The sequence below is a fragment of the Macaca nemestrina genome, chromosome 16, assembly GCF_043159975.1.
Source record: "Macaca nemestrina isolate mMacNem1 chromosome 16, mMacNem.hap1, whole genome shotgun sequence".
NCBI classification, from domain to species: Eukaryota; Metazoa; Chordata; class Mammalia; order Primates; family Cercopithecidae; genus Macaca; species Macaca nemestrina.
Window position 1 is genome coordinate 93690814 of NC_092140.1, and position 23122 is coordinate 93713935.

The window sequence follows — 23122 nt, forward strand, 5'->3', positions numbered from 1 at the left end:
GGCACACAACTGTGGTCCCAGTTACCCAGGAGGCCGAGGAAAGAGAATCACCTGAACCCGGGAGGCGGAGGTTGCAGTGAGCCCAGATCGCGCCACTGCACTCCAGCCTGGGCGACAAAGTGAGACTGCATCTCAAAAAAAAAAAAAAAAAAGAATAATTCTTTCCAAATAGAAAAACACTCTGCCAAAATAAGTTACTGGAGAAACATGAAAATAGACTTCTTGGCATGTGTAATGTTGGACCAGTAGAAGACAAGATGGACAGTAATATTTTAGAGAAAGCAAAAGTAATTATTTTTCGGATAACCTCTCACCTCTATTAATCAAGTAGATTCAAACATTTTAACTTTTATTATTATGATAACCATAATCAAAAGTCGTAACAATGAAACAGCAGCAACAATTCATTTGGGCTAAGTCACTTACTCTGATAAAGTTTACCAGCTAAGTATCCATAATTTACATACAGATAAGAAAATTGATTCTTATAGCCTAATCAGTTATTAAGAAAATGATCTGAAGCTGAACTGTAAAGTCAAAACGAACCCAGTTAAGTCCAGAGTTGTGTTAGAAGACATAACTGTATTTTGTGTCTATACTAAAAATTCAGCAAATTTGTCTTAAAATAACACAACTATCATACAAGTTATCATTTTATTATTTCTATTAAGATTTAAAAACTGAACAAGAACTTGAGAACTATAGCATTTTCTACCTTTAATAGCAGCTCAATTAGTAAAAGGCTCAAGAAATAAACGAAAGAACCTTTAAGGATCCTCATTCCATTCCCTTTCTCTAAAGCTAAGTCTAAATATCCTATGTTAACACCACCACCACCACCAACAAAACCCCAAGCAAATGAGGAAAACAAAACAATACAAAAACCAAACAGTTGAGTATGCAACTGGCAAGTCTAATACCAAAAACCTGAACAATTGAGATTACTCATCACATTCATAAGGAGCACAGATTCTATATACTTAAATTACATAGAGGATAATTATAAACTCAGGTTTGTGATTAAAGCCACTAAAATAAAATGAAAATATAAATTTGATAGTCATGTTAACTGGTTTCAGTATAAACATTACTATTTACTAAGTAAAATTATTATTAATATTATTATAAAATCAATGCAAATATCTCACCCTTACAAGATCAGAGTCGTCTCGTTTGTCACTTTTTTTCCCCGGCAAAGGTGAAGACATTGTGTAATCTTCATTTTCACTGTGATCCATTTCAGAACTATCAAGCCTTTTAATACAGATATTTGTAATTGTTATTACAATCAAATAACCTTAAAAGCTTTTTCTGTTCCTAGTATAGCTTTACAGATTCATGGGAAAAAATTTCATTCTTTTCAAAAATGAACCAGTTTTATTCTACCATATTTGATACTAACTCAACAAGCAATGAAGCTCATTTAATTCAATACAGTGAAGAAATTTAAAAAATCAAAAATTTAAATCTAGTTTTTTCTTTTTAAAACCTAAATTCTATTTTGGGGTCAGATCATAGAACCAATTAAAACTTTTCTTGTTGGCAGGTTAGCTTGGTCTACACACTGCAACCTGCCCCAGTTCCTTACCCTATTCTATTTTTTCTTCTCTCTGTAGCATTTAACACCCTCTAACACACCATAATTATTACATCTATTACTTACTGACTACCTTCCTCTGCTAGAATATAAGCATGAATCTTTTGTCAATCAATTTTACTTACCAATGTATGCCAAGCACTTAAATCAGCGCCAAGCATAGAGTAGGCATTCTTATAAAGGTCCAGGCTTCTGTCCTGGGTGGTCTCATCTTTATCTAGTTTTTAAAACTATTTATACGTTGTTGAACCCTAAATCTCAATCTCTGATCCAGCTGCACTGAGTTCTAAACTCACATATCCAATTGTCTACTCAACACTTCACTTGAAACTCTAATAGGCACCTGATCTTTAATGTAACCTAAACAGTCATTTGAACACTCTTCTTATTCCCACTTCCCCAAAACACACACATACAAACAGAGCCTGTTCTTCCTCAAGGCTTCTGTATCTCAGTAAATGGTACCACCATCTTTCCAGTTATTCAGGTAAAAAGCCCAGGATACACCCTTAAATCCTCCCTTTCCCTAGCTGTTCACATCCAATCCATCGAAAGATCATCTGCATCTAACATCTAAATAAATCTTAGAGTGGTCTAAAGGTAGTGAGTTATTCTCAACTGATTGTTCATAGTTAGTTACACATCAAACTCCTTGTTTTAACTCACTCCTCCCTTCTCACTACTGCACTTGACTACTCTTTAAAAAAAAAAAAAAATCTGAAATTTGACTATTTACCATCTTCTTCCCTCTTCATCCCTGCCATAGATTATGATTCGCTGACTCCTGACTGGTTTTTCTACCTCAATTCTAGCTCCTCTATAGTACATTCTGCACAAATCATCAAGGCAATTAAAAAAAAAAAACACACACACACAAATTAGATTGCTAGACTTCCTGGCCACCCTTTCAGTTGCACGTAAAATCAAATCGATTCCTTACCGTGGTTCACAAAGTCCAAACATAATCAGGCTACCTCTTAACTTCCTCTCATAATTTTTCCCTCATTCCTACTCTCCAACCAAACAGGTTTCTCAAATATACCTACTCCATTCCCCTGGAAACAGTCCCACTAAACAGATGGAATTTGGAAGAAAAAAAATAACAAAACAGATTGGTCACAAGTTGAAAGAAAGTTTAAAGAAAACTATATTGAAAAAATATAAATTACGACACTTTTGTGTTGAGTAACAAATGGATGATAAGGAGAGGGTGAAATTATACTTATCTTGAAAGTAAACAAGGGAAGTCAATTAAGATCTCTGAGCAATGAAATAACATCACAACAGCAGTATTTTTAAAGGATTATCTAGCAGTGATACAACATACACAGTTGAGAGGAATAAGGAAGTAAACTAGTCAAATACAACAATAATTAAAGAAAGAAAATGAACTAAATGATGACAGTAAAAAGAGAAGTACAAAACATTGCTTAGAAAAAAGTTAGTAAAACTTAGCAACTGAACAAATATAGAGGTGGGAAGAGTCAAACACAATTTTGAGGCTTTTTGCCTAGATGACTAAGTGAATTAGATCATCTTTGATTATAACGAGGAATTCAAGGAGAAAAACCAGTAATTTAGAAAATGAGTTGATGGAAATGTTTCTGGTCATGTTAAATATGAGGCCACTTGGTAGAAAATGTCCAACTGATATAACTAAACGGTCACTTAGGTATCAGCCACTAACATGCATTAATACAGAAATCTAGAACAAACAAAAGCTATAAATGCAATTTCTTTCATTTCTATCATACTACATATCATTCAAAAATTTATTCACTGTAAGAAATGTGGTGGTAAGATTTTTAGAATGTCACCTACCTTCTTTACTGATTGGTTATCAACAATGAAAAATACAGTATAGTCTTTTAATAATAACTTGGCAAAAATCAATAAATAGTGGCAGGTTAGCCCTATACAACGCTCTGTGCTAACAAATGGTGCCCTAAGCACTTATGCTAAAACTAGTGAAAGGATGAATTAATTTTCCTTTTATTTTTCTCAAAACAAGAATCATTTTTAAAACATTTTTTAATGAGCAAAGGACATGAACAGACACTTCTCAAAAGAAGACAAATGGCCAACCATAAAAAAATGCTCATCATCACTAATCATCAGAGAAATGCAAATCAAAACTACAATGAGATACCATCTCACATCAGTCAGAATGGCTATTACTAAAAAGTTAAAAAACAACAGATGCTGGTGAGGCAGAAGAGAAAATAGAACACTTATAGGTTGTTGGTGGGAATGTGAATTAGTTCAGCCACTGTGGAAAACAGTTTGGAGCTTTCTCAAAGAACCTAAAACAGAACTACCATTTGATCTAGCAATCCTATTACTGGTTGTATATCCAAATGCAAATAGATCGTTATAACAGAAAGGAACATGCACTCATTTGTTTAATGCAGCACTATTCACAATATCAAAGATATGGAATCAACCTAGATGCCCATCAATAATGAACTGGATAAAGAAAATGAAGTTCATATATACCATGGAATACTACACAGCCATAAAAAAGGATGAAATCATGTACTTCACAGCAAGGAGGCCATAGTCCTGAGCAAATTAACACAGGAACAGCAAACCAAATACTACATGTTCTCGCTTATAAATGGGAGGGAACATCGAGCACACATGGGCATACACATGGAACAACAGACGATGCAGACTACTGGGGGAGCTGGAGAAAGGAGGATATGGGCTGAAAAACTACCTATTGGGTACTCTACTCACTACCTGGATGCAATATACCCATGTAACAAACCTGCACATGTACCCAACGTATCTAAAAGTTGAATTTTAAAAACCCAAAAATCAAAAACACACTTTTAAAACAAACAAAAAAGTTTATACATGTACATGGTACTAAACAAAGATATTCAAATGATACCAAAAAGTATAAAATAGCCTCCCTTCTATACTAGGTTAACATAAACACTGTTAAGATTTTGTATATTCTTCAAAAAAATTTCTATGCATATAAAAACAAATGTGAACATAAATCTGCTTTCAATACTTAAAGATTCCATAATGCTGTTTTATATACTTGGCCTTTTTCACTCAATAATGTATTGTGGAAACTCTTCCATACTAACTCAGACCTCATCATGTTTAATGACTATGTATCCCATTGTATGATACACCATAATGTAACAGTTTTAGAATTGCTACACACTGAGGTTGGAAACTAGTTTATGTGTACTAACACAGATTACCCCCAACAAACTAAACAATGAAAGGCTAAGATGGAGCACCCATCCAAAATGAGAAAGCAAGTAAGTATGAACTTGTGACTACCAATGTTAAATGGAAAAAGTAAGTAATACATTACTTTCCATTTACTGACATGAAACATTTTGGATTATATTATTTCAGATCTCATAGCCTTGCTGGAATCCTTAAATGTAAATTGTGGCATTTCTTCTGCACTTACCTCCCCTTTATTCTTCCAGGAGAGCTTGGATTTGAGCTGCTGCTTGCATTGCTTACAGTTTCCATTCGTGATGATTTGGTCTGAGATTGTTTGCCTGCTGATGAAAGCGGCTTGTTAACAGCTCCTAGAACATTGGTTGTTTTAGGCTGAAATGAGAAATGCACATCTTTTTATTTGATTAAAGCCAAAAGAAAGTTACATGTAAAGAACCATAAATAACATCTCTGTCAAGGTCTTTACTTACAAATCATGAAAAATACGTCTATCCTTAAGCAAAATAAGTATAAACTAAATATTACTTGAACAAATTAAAAACTATACAGACAGCATAACAGTTGAATTTCTTAGTTATTTGGAGAAAATGGCTTACATAAAAAGTGAGAACAAATGAAATGAATAATCAACAATGAAAATAGATAATTAGACACTTGCCATGGAAAGACATAAGAATATGCTTTTTTAAAGATTTTTTATCTTGATATTAATCTAAGAAGTCTAAGAATCAGGTCTCCTGGGACTTAATTACAAGCTAAAAAGTAAGTCTGTGTATTTCAGCTTGCATATATTTAGTAAATATAATTATTTCTTACTAGTAAATGGAAGACAGTTAATACTTATATTTTTCTAGCTTGAAAATACAAATTTTTGAAGCAATACAATATAACACAATTTTGCCAATAATCACATTAAAATAAGCTGCCACATAAAAATTAAAATGATTCTCAAAACATACTTTTCCAGGAGTGAAAAATGATTTCATTTCAGGAGGCAGATAATTTTTGGTGTTACTGAAATTCTACAACCAAGAGAAAAAGAAGTTGTCAGTGAATATTAAAACACTATCTACGAGGTGGTTCAAAAGCCAACAAAGCAAACAGCAGTTTTTTTTATTTAAACTAAATTATCATATGAAACACAAAATTTCAGTCACTGATTTTAACTACTGTCATAAGCTTAAACCAACCTCATGCCAACTCTAATATTAACAAAACATATTTGAGCTCTAACATGTTAGAGCTCTCAGAGTGCATCAGAAAACACATGCTTCTTTAATAACACCCTTCAGGAGAAAGATCACATATACATCTATTACTCTGCTCACCTCAACGTGACAGCCCTTTTAGCTACTAAGCACTCCTATAGGGCTGTTCCAAATCTCTATACCCTGGTAAGGTCTTAACTGGCACTTTGCTTTAAAAGCAAAAGGAGGATAGTGGTCATTTCCATACTCTGTTACTCAATATGTTCAGCTAAATTATGAGGAATTAAATAAATTATGAGGGAGTAAGAGGGATTGTGGGAAATACTTTTTACATCTCATATCACACTCAAGTTTTTTGGAGAGTGGTTTGGTAACACTCTTGTAGTATTCCCAGGGTCTTAGGCATGTTCCAGTGTCCGTTCTCTGTTTGTTTCCTCATACCAATTACAAATCCCAATAAAGGGCTTTAACTTCAGACTGTATCTCTATCAGCACTCTCCTTCCCATTTTGAACAATGGCCATTAATTCACAAATTCACATGCTTTGATCACATTTCTGCCTGTGCTCTAAGACTGTCTTAAAACTGAACATAAACACCAGATCATCCTAATATCTGAACCTTACGTGTGTCCTCCAGTTTGACTCATATTCTGGTTCTCATCTTAAATCACATTCTTAAGACTCATAGCAATCTTTCCATGATGATTCCTATCTTCCTACAACCCAGTGCTCAGAATACATTTTATTTCAACTTACACAAATTGTAAAGCAACTACCTTGTCAGGTTGAGTGAAGAAACGAGCTGGTAGTACTGGGTCTTTAGGAGATTCCAAACTGTATGTAGTACTCTTTGACATGATGATATTCATGGCAACATCACACACGGTATACAGTTTCTGCAATAGTATATTTTTAAAAAACAGATACTTAAGCTGGCAATCTAGACTCTCTAAACTAGCAATAATATCAGAACATGAATCCAGTCTGAACAGTAAACTAATGAAAGCAATAGTCTGTGTAAGCATTTTAGTTTACACTACTGGTTTTGCTCATTTACTTGTAATAAAATTACTGCTAATTGCATGTCAGTAATTCTAATTACTAATAGAAAAAATTATTTGATGCTGTCTATACATACTACAAAAGTTTCATACCTTACACCTAAATTTTTAAATCAATACGGAACCATAATTATTTACAAAGAATTACATACTTCATTCATTTTTGCATCATCTGGTCCTTGGGCATCTTTTGTTTGTTTAATATTTTCTACCATCTTTCTGATAAATGCATGACTGTTATTTTCATTTTTAGCCATTAATATTTCCAGAACAAACCAAAGACATCTAAAAAAAAAAAAAAAAAAAGGAAAAAAGAAATACAGAAGAAAATAATCCTTTGTTAAATATAGATACAATAATTCTAAATATAAATATAACAAACCTAGATTATGTAACTCCAGGAAGAAAAAAGAAAGAAACAGTTACAAATCAGCAAGAAAAAAGAATATGTCACACAAACACATAAACAGGTCAACAATGCAGACATAAGCTTATAAGATCCCTTCTTAAAATCTCACTAGATTTCCAAGGAGGCAGGTTAAAGAGGAAACATAAATGGCAGAAAGGATGAAGTCATCTTAACCCTCAGCTATGGCAGGGAGTTAAAGACTGTCAAAGGAATAGTGGGGCCATGGATCAAGTGAGGCCTCAGATACTCAAGACTGACTACAGTCCTGATGGGAACTCTTCAAGAGAATATAACTGCCTTATTAAATATAAAAACAGTTAAGAATACTCATTAATAGAGAGAACAAGTCACAATAGACAACTATAAGCATTGTCTTTACTTAAAAAGGGAAAAATTAAAAGAAAGCTTCAGTAGCTCAGTTTTAAAGTTAATTACATAAAACTCCATTCAATAAAAAATGAAAGTGTTTTGCCTATGTATTATACAGAGAGAAAGGAACAAAGTTATAGTTGATACATAGAGGAGAAAAGTAATGGGAAAAGGAAGAGAGAAATGTGAAGCAAGGTATTATACTAGAACAGAAAAAAATAACCTTTAGGAACTTAGGTATAGGATAAGTTCTTCTGAAGTGGCTCCCTGATAGAACGGAGATCACACATGGCTACACTGAGGCAACTTAGAAATACAACCGTAAGTGTCTAGTAAATTCCAAAGGATGTTTTATTTATTTTTAAAAACCCAGTGTTCTCAGAAAGAGGTGGCTAGATGTTTTCAACAGTTTTAATCACTCTAACATAGAACTAATTTTGATAGAACTAATTTTTTTTTTTTTTTTAAATAGAGACGGAATCTCACTCTGTTGCCCAGGCTGGAGTGCAGTGGCACGATCTTGGCTCACTGCCAACCTCCACTGCCCAGGTTCAAGTAGTTCTCCTGCCTCAGCCTCCCAAGTAGCTGGGACTACAGGCACGCACCACCACATCTGGCTAATTTTGTTGTATTTTTAGTAGAGATGGGGTTTTGCAATGTTGCCCAGGCTGTTCTGGAACTCCTGACCTCAGCTGATCCACCCACCTCAGCCTCCCAAAGTGCTGAGACCTGTTTACACGCATGAGCCACCATGACCAGCCAACCTAATTTCTTATTTTTTAAAAAAGAAAACTGCAGTGGGAAAAAAGGGCATTTTTTCCTTTGCCATGAGAATTTATCAGTAATTTGATTTTATTCTCCTGAAGCTTCTCAAATTATTTAACTATGAAATATTTCCATACATTAAGACATTAAGAATTATTTTAACATAACAGGAAACTAAAGGCATCATAAATTAGTTGATTAAAAATCCCAATGGTAATCTTTTATTGTAACTGAAAGAGGACTAGGGTCTCGAGCTTATTTAAAGAATTATGCTGGTCTTAAAAAGACTTCTCTAAATATCATTATATTCCTATTCCCCATCTAGGCACGTACAGTGTTTTCAGTCTTCAAGCAATAATCTTTGAAAGAATTACAAATATTTTAAACTCTAGTTAGAGAATTACCAATTAAGTAATAAGTGGAAGTAGTTCCCCAGTTATGAATCTGGCCCATTGTTAAATCAGACCATTCTCTTTCTACAGAGGAAGATAGTTATTGCACAGAAAAATGTGCTTACTACATGAATAAAAGAGAGATTATTAACTGACCTCACATGAAAATCTACACAGTTTCAGAAGGAAGAAGGAAAAGATAAGAAATGGAATGGAAATTTTAATGAATTACTTCAATAGAAAAGGAACACCAGACTGGTAAAGAAACATAACTATAATAATTATGATTAAGTTTTGGGAAACTACATTAAAAATGTAATATAAAGAGATGGTATGAAAAAAGAAAGACAAGAGAGCAAATAAAGAACCTTAAACGCCTAATAAATGAAATACATCAATAAACTAATTACAATTGAGATCCAATTATCAGCATTAAGGAGAAAAAAATAACTTTCAGAAAATATGAAAATGGGATGGAAAAAGTCTTACTCTTTAACATCTTTAAGTTGTTCAATATCCTGTACTTTGACATAATCTGGGTCATGTGCCAAAAGGTGAATTGTATATGGAACAACATATTCTGGTAGAAGAGACAATAATTTTTCTGAAAAAGAAAAAAAAAAAAAGAAAAGAAAAAAGAAAAAGAAAAAGAAAAAAACAAACAAACAAAAAAATATCCAGGTTAGAAAACCAAATCTTACACACTCTTTCTTTCGTACTACATTTTCTGCATCCCAACAGTTTACCACAATGACTTGAAGAAAAATATATTGAAATACCCTGTGTTGAGGTACACGATAAACAGTCTATTCATTCACCTACCATGTTCAATACTGAAACGGCCTACTAAATAAATCGTGGGCTGAGGCTACAGAAACAAATATTTCAATTTTAAAATACGTAAGGAAAAAGTGACCCAAACAAACTATATTCAAGAGTGAGAGACAAAACATCTATTTTTCCTATTAGAAGTGACCCTATGTTTAACACTCTCTTTAAGCTGCTGAGCAAAATGAGTAACATCTAGTATTTTTCAGAGTCAGTATGGAACAACAAGAGGCTGACACTACTTGTAACAGAAGAACAGAATGAAGGAACAGACTTAAGAGTTTCAACAGCTATTTAGTTTAAATTCAATTATTTTTGTATGTTGGCTGAGATAAGCACATTCTGTTAGAGAGGTCAGAATGGTAAACCTAATTGGTTTAATAAAGGGTACGCACAGACTGGGACTCATATTCTGGACAATTTCCATTTATTTATATTTCCTATTTTCCAAATAAAAATATAAATTAGATGTTTTAACCTCGTGTATATGTGTCAATAAAGCATCAAATTTCCTTTATTTCTATTGCTACATCTACAGAGAATAGTTTGTATGTAACATCATTCATTTCAAGGCCAATGTGGAAAGAAAAAAGTAACACAGTTTAAAATCTGGTGAAATTAAAATTAAATTCTATCAAATATTTATTCAGTGTTTACTATGTTCCAGGCCTATATTAGAATCTAAAAATATAAAGATGAGTAAGACTAGGTAAAGAGCTCACACTAAAGCATAATCAGAGACGGAAGCTACACTTCAATGTGAAAGGTGCACCAAAAGAAGAATGGCTAACATACTGAGCACTTCTTTGGGCCATATATTATGCCAGGCACTGCATGTAATTTTTTAATTCTCATAACAACCATAAGCAATCAGTATAATTATATCAATTTTGCAAATAAGGAAACTATGGCACGAATGATTAAGCAATCTGCCAAAATACGACCAGTAAATGGCAGAGGTGGGCTGTGATTGCAGAACCCTCACATTTTCCAACGTAAGGAAGGAAGAAAAAGAAAGAGGGTCACAGTGATGTGGTAGCCACAAGACTCTATTTTGAAGCATTCAAAAGGTGTCAACCATGTTCCTTGGTTTTGTTCACTGTTTGTCTGGAAATGGGAGGCAATTTCCAGATAGAGTTAACAACAGAGAAAAAAGACTGTTACACAAATTTCAAGTAATCGAAAGTAAATGAAACACAGAGTTCATAATAGGGAGCAGAAAGAAAGCTTGAAACTCAGGCTGAGAGCAAACTATAAAGGGCTATGATAAGGTGTTTCAACTTTATCCCACGAGCAACAGAGAATCAACAGAAATTTCAAGTAAGGGACTGATGTGATCTAATCTGTTTTAGAAGGATAATTTTGATAACAATGTGATACAGCAGGCAGTGGGTCAGAGGCACAGGAACAATTACTACAGGGAGGCAATGTATACAACAATCCAAGTGAAAATATAGCAAGGTAGGAGAGTAGAAGATAAATGTTCAAGACATTTGGAGAAAGAATTAACAGAACTTGCTCACGGATGAGAGGAGGGAAAAACGGTATGAATAATGCCTCTCATTTCTAACTGAGATAACGGGATGGATTTTAATGCTGATTGTTAAACAAATCATAGAAGTCAAGAGGCACACCAACTAACCTCAATGGGGTAAAGTGAGCAGATGAAAAGTAGGCACGCAAACACCTGATATTAATGTCAGCTACAGGTGAGAACAAACAACAAAGATCAAAGACTTGTACTTTTTTTCAACTAAAATAAGATAATGTTTAGACAATCTATATAAATGTACAAATTTTACTATTCTGTTAAAAGTACCTCTAATGTCATTGTTTATTTTCCTTGGCCATTTAGTCCTTCACATAAAGAGATAAAGGTTGATATTTAAGTACCATGCATTTATATTTTTTAAATGACCTTTATATTAAATGAAAAGCAGTTATCAAAAAATGGTAATATCTTAATGAGTGTCAATTACAAATAATAAATAACAGTAATATCATGTTGTATTCTATAAAACTGAAACTAGTAGGCTGAAAAAGTATCCTTTTCATTTTCTTATATGCTTACCACTAACAGCTGCATGCTGCTTCAAATACTCCCGCCTTACATTTATATTTTTCACCAAACATTGCCTAGCATGAGCTCTTCTCTCCTTTACAGGATCTTTTGCACAAAGGGCACAGATTGCCATATACTCAAGTGGAAGCCGTAAACGGGAAAGGCCTTTGTGAAGTTTCTGGGCAAACACTTGTCTTACTTGATAGCATTCATCCTGTAAAGACACAATTATTCCAGATATTATTCAAATGGCAGCAAAGAGTAACGACTTCAGATATAAAATTTGCTATTTTAAGTAAAGAGTAAATAGTAGCAAGTTTATCTACGATAATTGCCTCACTGCTCACAAGAGTGAGATGTTGTGACTAAAGTTCATTTCAAAGCTGCACTATTCATCTGGACCTTAATAAGTACCAGTTAGATGTGTTAGAAAAAAAACATACCTTTAAAACAGAAAAAAACTAGTAAATATAAATCTGCCCTAACTTAAGTAAGATACAAAAATTAAGGTTTAAACACAATCTCATATGTCTCTCTTTCATTTACTGGGCAAGATAAAACTGTCCAATTTATACATTTTAGTTCTATCACTGAAAAAAACTATTCATATTAAAATGCACAACTCTAGCTGGGCACGGTGGTAGACACCTGTAGTCCCAACTACTTGGGAGGCTAAGACAGACATAGCAACATCTTGTCTTTTAATAAAGAATTAAAAAGCACAACTCTGAAGGTAAGAATTACTAATCCATTTCAGAAACACCAAATTACTTTGACTTCTATACTTAAATCAGGCTGATTATTACCCATGTGCCTGCTTAACTCATACTACTCCCCTCTCCTAAACTACCCACCCCTACTCTCCTAGCTAACTCCTACTTACCCTTAAAGACAGCTTATACATCAGACAGAAAGCAGTGTGTAATCTGTATCCAGCACCCACCTCTGTGCTCTTAGCATTCTGTACTTATCTCCAGCACAGCATTTAGTATAAAGTATTAAAATGACTGGTTTAAATGTTTGTCTTACCCATCGGTACTTGTTCCTTGCAGAAAAGAATTACCTTTACCTCTCTAAGCCTAACACAAAACCTGGCACACAGATGACCAGAAGTTTTTCTGAAAGACAGGAGTTTCCCCTTATCAGTGAAGGATACATTCCAAGACCCACAGTGGATGCCTGAAACTGAGGATAGCACCAAATCCTATATATGTGTTTTTCTATACATATATACCTATGATAAAGTTTAATTTATAAATTAGGCACAGCAATAAATTAACAATAACTAATAATAAGATAGAACAAGTATAACAATATACTATAATAAATGTTATGTGAATGTGGTCTCCCTTGTTCTTAAAATATCTTATTCTGGAAAAGCTAAACCACAGATAGGAGAGACTACTGCATAGGGAAAAGTTCAAACTTTTCTATATGACCTACAAAGACCTTCATGATTACACCTTATGCTCCACCAGTTAAATACAGTATGGTGTGTTTCTTACTGTTGTTAACAATTTCTTCATCCAGAATGATCATTTACTTTGTTTATCTTCCCCAAAAATCTTGGTCATAACGTCTTGCTCTTATCTTTAAATCCTTATTTTATATATCTTCTTTCATTTCATTTAAATTTCAGTTTATCAAAATACCAAACATCTACTTTTAGAGAAGTAGTCTAAACTAAAGAGCTTCTGTACAGCAAAAGAAACAAACGATCAACAGAATAAACAGACAAACAACAGAATGGGAGAAAATTTTTGCAAACTATGCATCCAACAAAAGTCTAATATCCAGAATCTATAAGAAACTTAAATAAATTAACAAACAAAAACCAAACAACTCCATTAAAAAGTGGGCAAAGGACATAAACAGACAGTTTTCAAAAGAAGATATACACACAGCCAACAAGCATATGAAAAAATGTTCAACATCATTAATCATTAGGGAAATGCAAATCAAAACCATGAGATACCATCTCATATCAGTCAGAATGGCTATTAATAGAAAGCCAAAAAATAACAGATGCTGGTGAGACTGTGGAGAAAGGGTAACACTAATACACTGTTGGTGGGAACGTAAATTAGTTTAGCCATTGTGGAAAGCAGTTTGGTGATTTCTCAAAAAACTGAAAACAGGACTACCATTTGACATAGCAATCCTGTTACTGGGTATATACCCAAAGGACTATAAATCATTTCTACCATGAAGGTACATGTATGTATGTATATGTTCACTGCAGCCCTATTCACAACAGCAAAGACACAGAATCAATATAAACGTCCATCAACCGTAGACTGGATAAAGAAACTGTGATACGGATACACCATGGAATACTACATGTGCTTTTTGCAGCAACATGGATGGAGCTGGAGGCCATTATCTTTAGCGAATAAAGGAACAGAAAACCAACTACTGCTGTTCTCACTTGTAAGTGGGAGCTAAACATTGAGTACACATGAACACAAAGAAAAGAACAACAGACACCAAAGCCTTCTTGAGGATGGAGGGTAGGAGGAGGGTGAAGATGGAAAAACTACCTTTTGGGTACTACGCTTATTACCTGGATGATGAAATAATCTGTACACCAAACCCCTGTGACTCAACAATTTACCTATATAACAAACCTGTACATATACCCCTGAACCTAAAGTTTAAAACACACACAGACACACAGACACACAGACACACAGACACACACACACAGAGGCCGGGCGCAGTGGCTCACGCCTCAGCCATTTTGGGAGGCCAAGGCAAGTGGATCACCTGAGGTCAGCAGTTTGAGACCAGCCTGGCCAACATGGTGAAGCCCTGTCTCTACTGAAAATACAAAAATTAGCCAGGTGTGGTGGCGGTTGCCTGTAATACCAGCTACTTGGGAGGCTGAAGCAGGAGAAATGCTTGAACCCGGGAGGCGGAGGTTACACTGAGCTGAGATTGCGCCACTGTACTCCAGCCTAGGCGACAGAGCAAGACTCCATCTTGGGGCGGGGGGTAAAAACTAGCTGTGGGGAGGGAAGGGGGAAAAGCAGTCTAGTTTTCACAGAAACAATTATCTACCCTCATATTCAACAAAACAAAGTTAATGTTAACTCACCCTGCCCTCAGTCCCACAGAGAAGAGTCTCTGTTATAGAATTATTTATTATGAAAATACCCAATTACAAACCGGGTAAGTAAAAATCCACATATCACAAGCGTATTCACAAATGAGCAGGTCATTCATTAAAATCCCAATCAAGTACAGGTTTTTGTCCCTCTCTGACTAATCATTCAGGATGCAACAATACAAGTTAACTGCAGTGTCAACCCTTGAATCATCACACAAGTAGCAGGTTTTCAAAAAGTCATCAAAGTGATGTTAGATAACTGGGAAATCATAAGCAACTCCACTAACACAAATAATAACTGAAGAAGAGAAAACTGGCAGGAATGATGACACACACACACGAACTTCAAGAGAATCATGTGAATAATTAAGTATAAAAAGCGCTACTGGGAACTGAGGAAGTCTTCAAATGTTTTTCTGCAAAGATGATTATCCTTTTGACCGGTATTACAAAAGTGAAATGGGAAATAAAGAATAGGGTAATACAATTTTATCTGAAAAAAATGTACCCCCAAAAAAGCAAATACTGTATATAATTGGTTAAACATAGGAAAAAAACAGATGGTGTCTAATACTACAAAGTTCCCCCCCAAGATAAAGTTCCAATCAAAGCTTTTATTCACTACTGACTATGAAATTAACTTTAGTCTGCAGCTTAAGTAAATTCACTTTTAGTAGCTTTTTTTTAGTACAAAGTATCCTCAAAACTACCATTAATTCCATGTAAATCGTTCAATTACTTTGTGTATCTCATTGTATTATTGATACAACTCGATTCTCTGTTCTCCTAAGAGATTGTTAGCTTCTTTGGGCTACAACCATGACTTACTCATCTTTGTATTTCCAGAACTTAGAACAATGTACAACACACAGAAGTACAGAGTAAATTTTTCGTGAACTGAATTCCAAGTTCTAAAATATCTAAGCAATTATTGTTAAAATTCATAGTTTTATTAAATTTTTGCAAATGTACTTTCTGTTCAAGTACATAACAGCCGCCTCCCAGATACAATAGTGCATTTAAAGAGCCTCAACTCAAGAAATAAAGTACATGTAGCAAAGCACAAAGCATAGTCTTGTATGTATCAGAGGACTGCAGAAAAAATCCATAGGAAATCAAAGACTTCTTCCAGCTAAAAGAATCAGAGCGAGTTTTGTAAAGAAGGTTGTGTCTGAGCGCTGACTTGAAGGAAGGGTTAGGTTGGACGTGTGGAAATGGGAGTAAGGAGAAAATTAAAGGAAGCAAAGTACAAGGCACATAAAAGAAAAAAAGCTGTTCAGCTACATGAAATGAGGTTAAGTAAAGGAGAGTGTGCTCAACAAGATTTTTAAGTGTATATTCGGGTTAAAATATTAGAGGGACTCAAACACCAGGCTGTAAAATATGTGCAGTTATTTTTACAAGTATAAACCTCCTAAATATTTTTTGAACAGAGGAATGACATGATCATACCTGTAATTACGGAAATTTACCAACAATAAAAAAGATTCACAACAGTCTTGGTGAGAGCTAATGATGATTGCAGCAATAAGAATGGTCAAGAAAGTATGAATAAAAATTATATAATGGATATCAAAGGACAGAATTATCTGTACTTTGCAACAAGGTGTAAGGACAAGACAACAGTCAAATATAAACCATGCTTTTAGGTATAAGAAATGTCATTCAGATTTATTTAACACTTATATAGGCTCTCCATGTCAAGAAAGACTAGATCTGGGAAATATTACAAATTTATCTCAAGATTATATTCACAGAACATAAAAGTATAAAACTTCTGTTTAGCATTTGAAGTAGGACCCGAGTCTTGAAAAAAACTCAGGTTGCTGATTTAAGAGTCACTTACACAGATGATGAGACGGCCAAAGAAGATTGAGTAAGTAAAGAAGTTGATCCTAGATAGATCCTCATAAAACACATACATTTAAAAAAAAAAAAAAAAAAAAAAAAAGAGGACGAGCCAGAAAATGTAATCAGATAAGTAAAGCAATAATCAAGAGACAGAAACCAAATAAGACAGTTTTAAGAATAAAGGAGTAATGAGTTGTGTCAAATAATATAAATAGGATAATGAAGCCCAGTATCATTGGACTTGAGGACTTCAACAGGACATTTTTGGAAAACAATGAAGGCAAATGACAAAATATGAGTAGAGAAGACAGGATAAGAGAGTAAGAGAGACAAAGAGAGATTATTCTTTCTTGAGGTTTGGAGGTTTAAAAAGAGGAGATGGGCAAGTGATGTAAAGGAAGAACATAATTAGAGAAAAGTTTTGTTTAAAATAGGGTAATTTGATATGTTTCTAAGTTGTGAGAAGATGCTAGTAACTCATTTTTAACCACTGACACATGTTCCATAGTCAAGAGAATTCCAAAACAATCTTAAAGTTTAGGCCATTTGAACTTTCACCTTGGGAATTTGGTGCTTGAGGTGGCAATATATAACAAATATTGTGCTGGAAAGGAAGTCCTTAGAAGTCAGTAACTGTGGATGCTTTTTACTCATAGTGGACATTTACCTAATGGCTGGCACATACTTCTTAAATACTGTAAGTTTCCAATAAAGTCCATTTCTTGTATTTCTATACTTTGTGTTTTTTAAATATTTCCACTTCAATAATGATAGCAGCAAATGCTCTAAGAAATATCATACCAAGAACCTGATAGACTGTAAGTCTTACCAATTTAATAAAATAATTACACATGTTGCTTTCTTCTAAGAAATGTAATAGATACTTTTTAAACAATTTTCAGGTTCTTATAAGATTATCTCCAACAATTAAGCAGGGAAACTAAACCAAGGAAGTTATGGGCTCCCCAAAATTCTTTTTTTTTTTTTTTGAGATGGAGTCTCACTCTGTCGCCCAGGCTGGAGTGCAATGGCGTGACCTCGACTCACTGCAACCTCTGCCTCCCCAGTTCAAGCGATTCTCCCGCCTCAGCCTCCTGAGTAGCTGGGATTACAGGTGCGTGCCACCATGCCCGGCTAATTTTTTGTATTATTAGTAGAGATGGGGTTTCACCATGTTGGTCAGGCTGGTCTCGAACCCCTGACCTCATGATCCACACGCCGCAGCCTCCCAAAGTGCTGGGATTACAGGTGTGAGCCACCGCACCCGGCCCCCAAATATTATTTCTTAAATGGTTTTGTCTGAACAATAAAACGAAAATCATTAACAGAATTTGAAATAGCTGCCTTTTTTTTTTTTTTTTCGAGACGGAGTCTCGCTCTGTCGCCCAGGCTGGAGTGCAGTGGCCGGATCTCAGCTCACTGCAAGCTCCGCCTCCCGGGTTTACGACATTCTCCTGCCTCAGTCTCCTGAGTAGCTGGGACTACAGGCGCCCGCCACCTCGCCCGGCTAGTTTTTTGTATTTTTTAGTAGAGACAGGGTTTCACCGGGTTAGCCAGGATGGTCTCGATCTCTTGACCTCGTGATCCACCCGTCTCGGCCTCCCAAAGTGCTGGGATTACAGGCTTGAGCCACCGCGCCCGGCTGAAATAGCTGTTTTTAAAAGACTGAAGTACCAGTCTTGACAAATCATTTGACAAAAATGATTACAGTTTAAAAATAGATGATTGTTTGCGTCTAGAGAGTTATACATAAGTGGCAATTTAAAAATACGTACTAGAATAAAGGGTGGGAATGAAGAATTACAATGATGACTGAAGTAAATTATTAAGACTGCTTGGAAAAGAACAGAAAAACTTAAGTGTAAAATAACCAAATTATTAATGAAAAACTCGTACTGAAATTATTTTATTTACTAATGTGAAAGCCCTTTTTACTTTTCTCAATGATGCTAAAGACTTCTAAAGTTGTACAGTCCAAATATAAAGTTACTCTAACAAGAAATCCATAAAACTGGAATAGGAATCTGAAAATTTTACTGCTCATAATCTGAAAACTTAACTCACCGAGTAATAAGGAATGCTTCTAACCTGAAATTAGTTCTATGTCATATAAACTATAAACTTCTATACTGTTGTTTTCCTTTCAGGAACTGAATACATACAGTCAGTCTTCACTATTTGTGGATTCTATCTTTAGAAATTTGCATACTCATTAAAATTTATTTGTAACGCCAAAATTAATACTTGAAGCAATTTTTTGGTCATTTGCAAAGTAAATACACAAAGCAGCAAAAAATGTAAGTAGCCAGATGTGTACATTCCCAGCTAATGTCAAAGAAGGCAACACCGTGCCTTCGTTTCAGCTTTCATATGTAAACTGTCCTTTTTGAGGTCACAGTTTTGTGGTTGATGTTTTTGTTAGTTCATGATGAAGTACTGTCTGGTGTTTCAAAGCACAAGCATAGTGATGAACTGCTGTCTGGCGTTCCAAAGCACAAGAAGGTTCTGATATTCCTTACAGAGAAAATGTGTGTACTAGATAAGCTTTGTTCAGGTATGAGTTACAGTGTTGTTGGCTATGAGTTCAGTGTTAATGAGACGACTATATATAATAAATAGTCTTTAAACAGAAACATACATAAAACAAGGTTGTACATTAACTGGATGATGAAAATGTTGTGGCCAGGGGCTTGAAGGAATCTATTCTGTGACTTCTCCTAAGAGCAATTGTTCAGTATCTGCTAACTGAATGCCTGTGATAACATTATAGAAAACTATTACAAATAAGAAGACCAACTGTACTATGTTAGCGACCCAAAACTCAAATGACAGTTTCAGAACTCTGAGATGTTTCTCATGCATAAATTTTTCAAAAACAAACCAACCATAAACATTCAAGATTTTAATCTATGTATGACAGTGGATTTTTTTCCTTCCTAAAAGTCAAAGACCTTCTAACGTAGTTGTACATAGCCATTTCCTTACGTTGATAGCTAATGCGCATAGCTGATATTGTTCTAATGTGATGATTTCATGGTAACAGGGTTCTTGTGCCAGCTTCACAATAGCACTCCCAGCAGCAAGTCTCAGACGTGACATATCTGGTTTACTGAAAAATGAGAACGAAAATAGATTAGAATTTAAAATGTTTGTACAAAATGTTCTGTACATCTAATTTTATTAAAAATTCTGGCCAAAAAAAAGTTTAAAAAAAATGCTGTGATCTGAATGTTTGCGTCCCCCAAAATTCCTATGTTGAAATGCAAGGACCTAGGAGATAGTATTAGGAGGTGGGGCCTTTGTGAAGGTGATTAGGTCATTGTGGGAAACCCTCATGAATGCGATTAGTGCCTTTAAAAAGTGGCCTGAGAGGGCTTGTTTACCACTTCTGCCATTTGAGGACACAGCAAGAAGTCAGCAGTCTGCAACCCTGGAGAGGGCCCTTACCAGAACCCAACCATGCTGGCACCCTGATCTTGGATTTCCCAGCCTCCAGAACTGTGAGATATAAATTTCTGTTGTTTATAAGCATGGTATTTTATTACAGTAGTCTGAGCGGACTAAGACAGAAAATAATTTAGTGATACTGAACACCATATTATGCTCATTTAACTTTGGAAGATGTTTTCTAATACTACAAAATTCTTCTTTTAAACATAAGTCAATGCTAGCGTCACTCAAGTCATTTAATTCCCTCATTCTAAATAAAACAGGTCTTAGTCAAGCACAGAAGAAATCTGTCTGTATGTTTAGTTGTTAGGTTTTATGTATTCTTCTATGGATTTTGTTGGAGATACATTTATGTATAGATGAGGCACCAAATATGTTCTAGCTTGCTAATAAATCAACCACAACTACTGTGCTAAGCACGAAAGAAGAAGAATGAAAGCAGGTGTGGTGAGGAAACATTACTATTCTTAGCTAGAATTCAACTTCTCAAATATTACCATGAGGCTCTTTTTAAGTTCAAGGAGAGAAAACTGCTAAAATGAAGCACAATTCATAGAATTCCAGACTAGTAAATACGTCTAAACAATCCTTCCTAATATAGTGATATATTAGCTGAAATAAAGGGGATCTTGAACAAATATAAGGAGGGAGAAGTTGTAATTCCTTAAATAGAATCCCCTTTGTAGCTCTATAGTAAAAGACTGTTATTCAACATCCATGCAACAAATCTATGTCTATTGTGTACATACAGCACTGCGGGGTATTTAAAATAAAAGACACAGTCTTAGTTTTCCAAGACTTAATAATCTAGTTGGCCATGTAAAAATATTGACTGGATGCTAGCCAACATTAGTAAGGTTCTAAAGTTGTAAGACTTTGTCTCAAACGTGTGTCTCATCTCATCAACAAAAATATTCCAAGTAGCTAATAATCAGTAAATCATAGTTCTTAGTGCAGAGAGTATAAACCACCTGTTGGATGTTTTCCTCACAGATGCGGGTAACAGATGCTTCCTGTGTATCCATCCTTAAAATTTCCCATCTAGAGCAGGGGTTTCTATTTAACCTAGTAAACTTTTTTTGTTTTGTTGTTTTCAGCTTTATTAAGCAGAGGAAACTTTTCTTCAAATCAAATCTTACATAAAAGTTTAAGGTGTAAACACAAAAAAATCACTGTTGCTTAAACAGGAATGCAAGCTTCCTACTTAAGGAAAGGACAGAGACCCCCACCTACCAACTCCCAAGACTCCATCTGTTACGTCTCTACCAGAAATAATTCTTATTCCAACTCTATGCTGCCCCTAAATACTTCTGAATGTCATATGGGTTCCATAAAAACCAGCTTAAGTGACATTATATACTGGGTATTATTCCAATTTACATTACATATTTTAATACATATACATGAACTCTATAAGGAGATACTATTGCTATCCTCATTTTACAGATGAAGAATCTAAGACACGTAGAAGTTAAATAACTTGCTGATAAATAAAAGCAGCTGATAAATGGTGGAACCTCAATTTGAACCTGTGTAGTGTGTCTTCAATCTGCCTGAATGTTGTAAATCACCAAAGTATTTTGCCTCTCTGATAAAAGTTTATATAGCTGAATATAATTGGCCAAATAAGAAGTATAAAATAATATAACTAATAAATTGATTTATAAGGCAAAATGTATTAACACTGAGAAAAATTTCTACCAGGCTGAGCTGATCAATACAAAATTATTTCAAATTCAGCAAAAATTTTAAATGAAAACATACTTATTTGTAACTCCTAAACATTGGCGTATATAAATTATGGGAATAGAGAAATGAAAACAGAATACATTAATTAGAATAAAAGAAAGTAAACAGATCAATTGTATATGCAGAATGAATAGTTTACCAAGTTTTTTTATATGTTTTGTTTGAGAAGGATGTGCTTCTCTTAACATTCTATGCAAAGAATACAGTATAAGCAAAACATACAAAGATGGAAAGGCAGAAGGCAGCTGGCAGTCATCTTTCTATGTTTTCTTATTAAAGCATTTAGATATATCAAGGAGCACAGAGCTATTCTCCTATTTCGTATTACCAAGGAGGGGCACTAAATGGCATTTGATTTACACAGAGGATAAACCTGTAAATTTCAACTAACACTGACATAATAACTACTACTATCATCAATGCTTCTAATTATTATGTGCTAAGTAGTGTTTTAAATGCCTTAGGTATACTAACTTATTTAGTTATATCATAACAGCTAGATGAACCAGGTACACATAATTATTACCTCTACTTTATGGATAAGGAAACTGAGGGACCAAGAAGTTAAAGCAACTTACTGAAGTTCACCTGACTAGTAAGTGGTGGAGCCAGAATTTGAATCCAGGCTCCAGAGTCCAGCAGTTTTCAATCACTACTCTATACTACATCTTTCAAAGAAAATGAAACAAAATAAAATAACAAAAAAAAAAGTGTTCATTTTCAATAATTTACTTCAAGTACATTTTTAAAGTATGCATTTACTTACACTTCTGGAAATAGATTCAGTAAGTTGCCTTCCACTCAGTCTGTTGTTTCCCCTTATATGTTTAACAAGAATGTAAAACACCAGTTATTGACTGGTACACACACACTTTCATATGAGATATTCTAAAATGTAAGAATCTATTGTTTAAAATATATACAACGTATAATAGAACCCTGCACCAGACATGTGACAGCCACTGTAAAATAACCACTATACAAAAGCACATTCCAGTAAAAATATGTGAACATGTACAAAGCAATTCTAATTATTTTTTTTAAAAAAGCAAACAGCA

The 23122-nt window shown here is 34.5% G+C and overlaps 1 protein-coding gene across 5 annotated transcripts in view; it reads right to left on the reverse strand.

The window, feature by feature from the left end:
- LOC139359138 (PDS5 cohesin associated factor B) overlaps nt 1-23122 on the reverse strand; it is a 189756-nt gene that overhangs the window by 12620 nt on the left and 154014 nt on the right. For 4 of the 5 annotated variants that reach the window (XM_071081479.1, XM_071081481.1, XM_071081477.1 and 1 more), the window contains exons 24-31: nt 19851-19974; nt 11915-12119; nt 9505-9619; nt 7233-7365; nt 6796-6915; nt 5770-5832; nt 5037-5182; nt 1149-1254 (exon numbers count right to left, since the gene is read on the reverse strand). In XM_071081479.1, coding sequence (XP_070937580.1) covers nt 1149-1254; nt 5037-5182; nt 5770-5832; nt 6796-6915; nt 7233-7365; nt 9505-9619; nt 11915-12119; nt 19851-19974 — 1012 coding nt within the window. The remainder of the gene's footprint in view (nt 1-1148; nt 1255-5036; nt 5183-5769; nt 5833-6795; nt 6916-7232; nt 7366-9504; nt 9620-11914; nt 12120-19850; nt 19975-23122) is intronic. The other variant, XM_071081480.1, reaches the window with a different exon arrangement.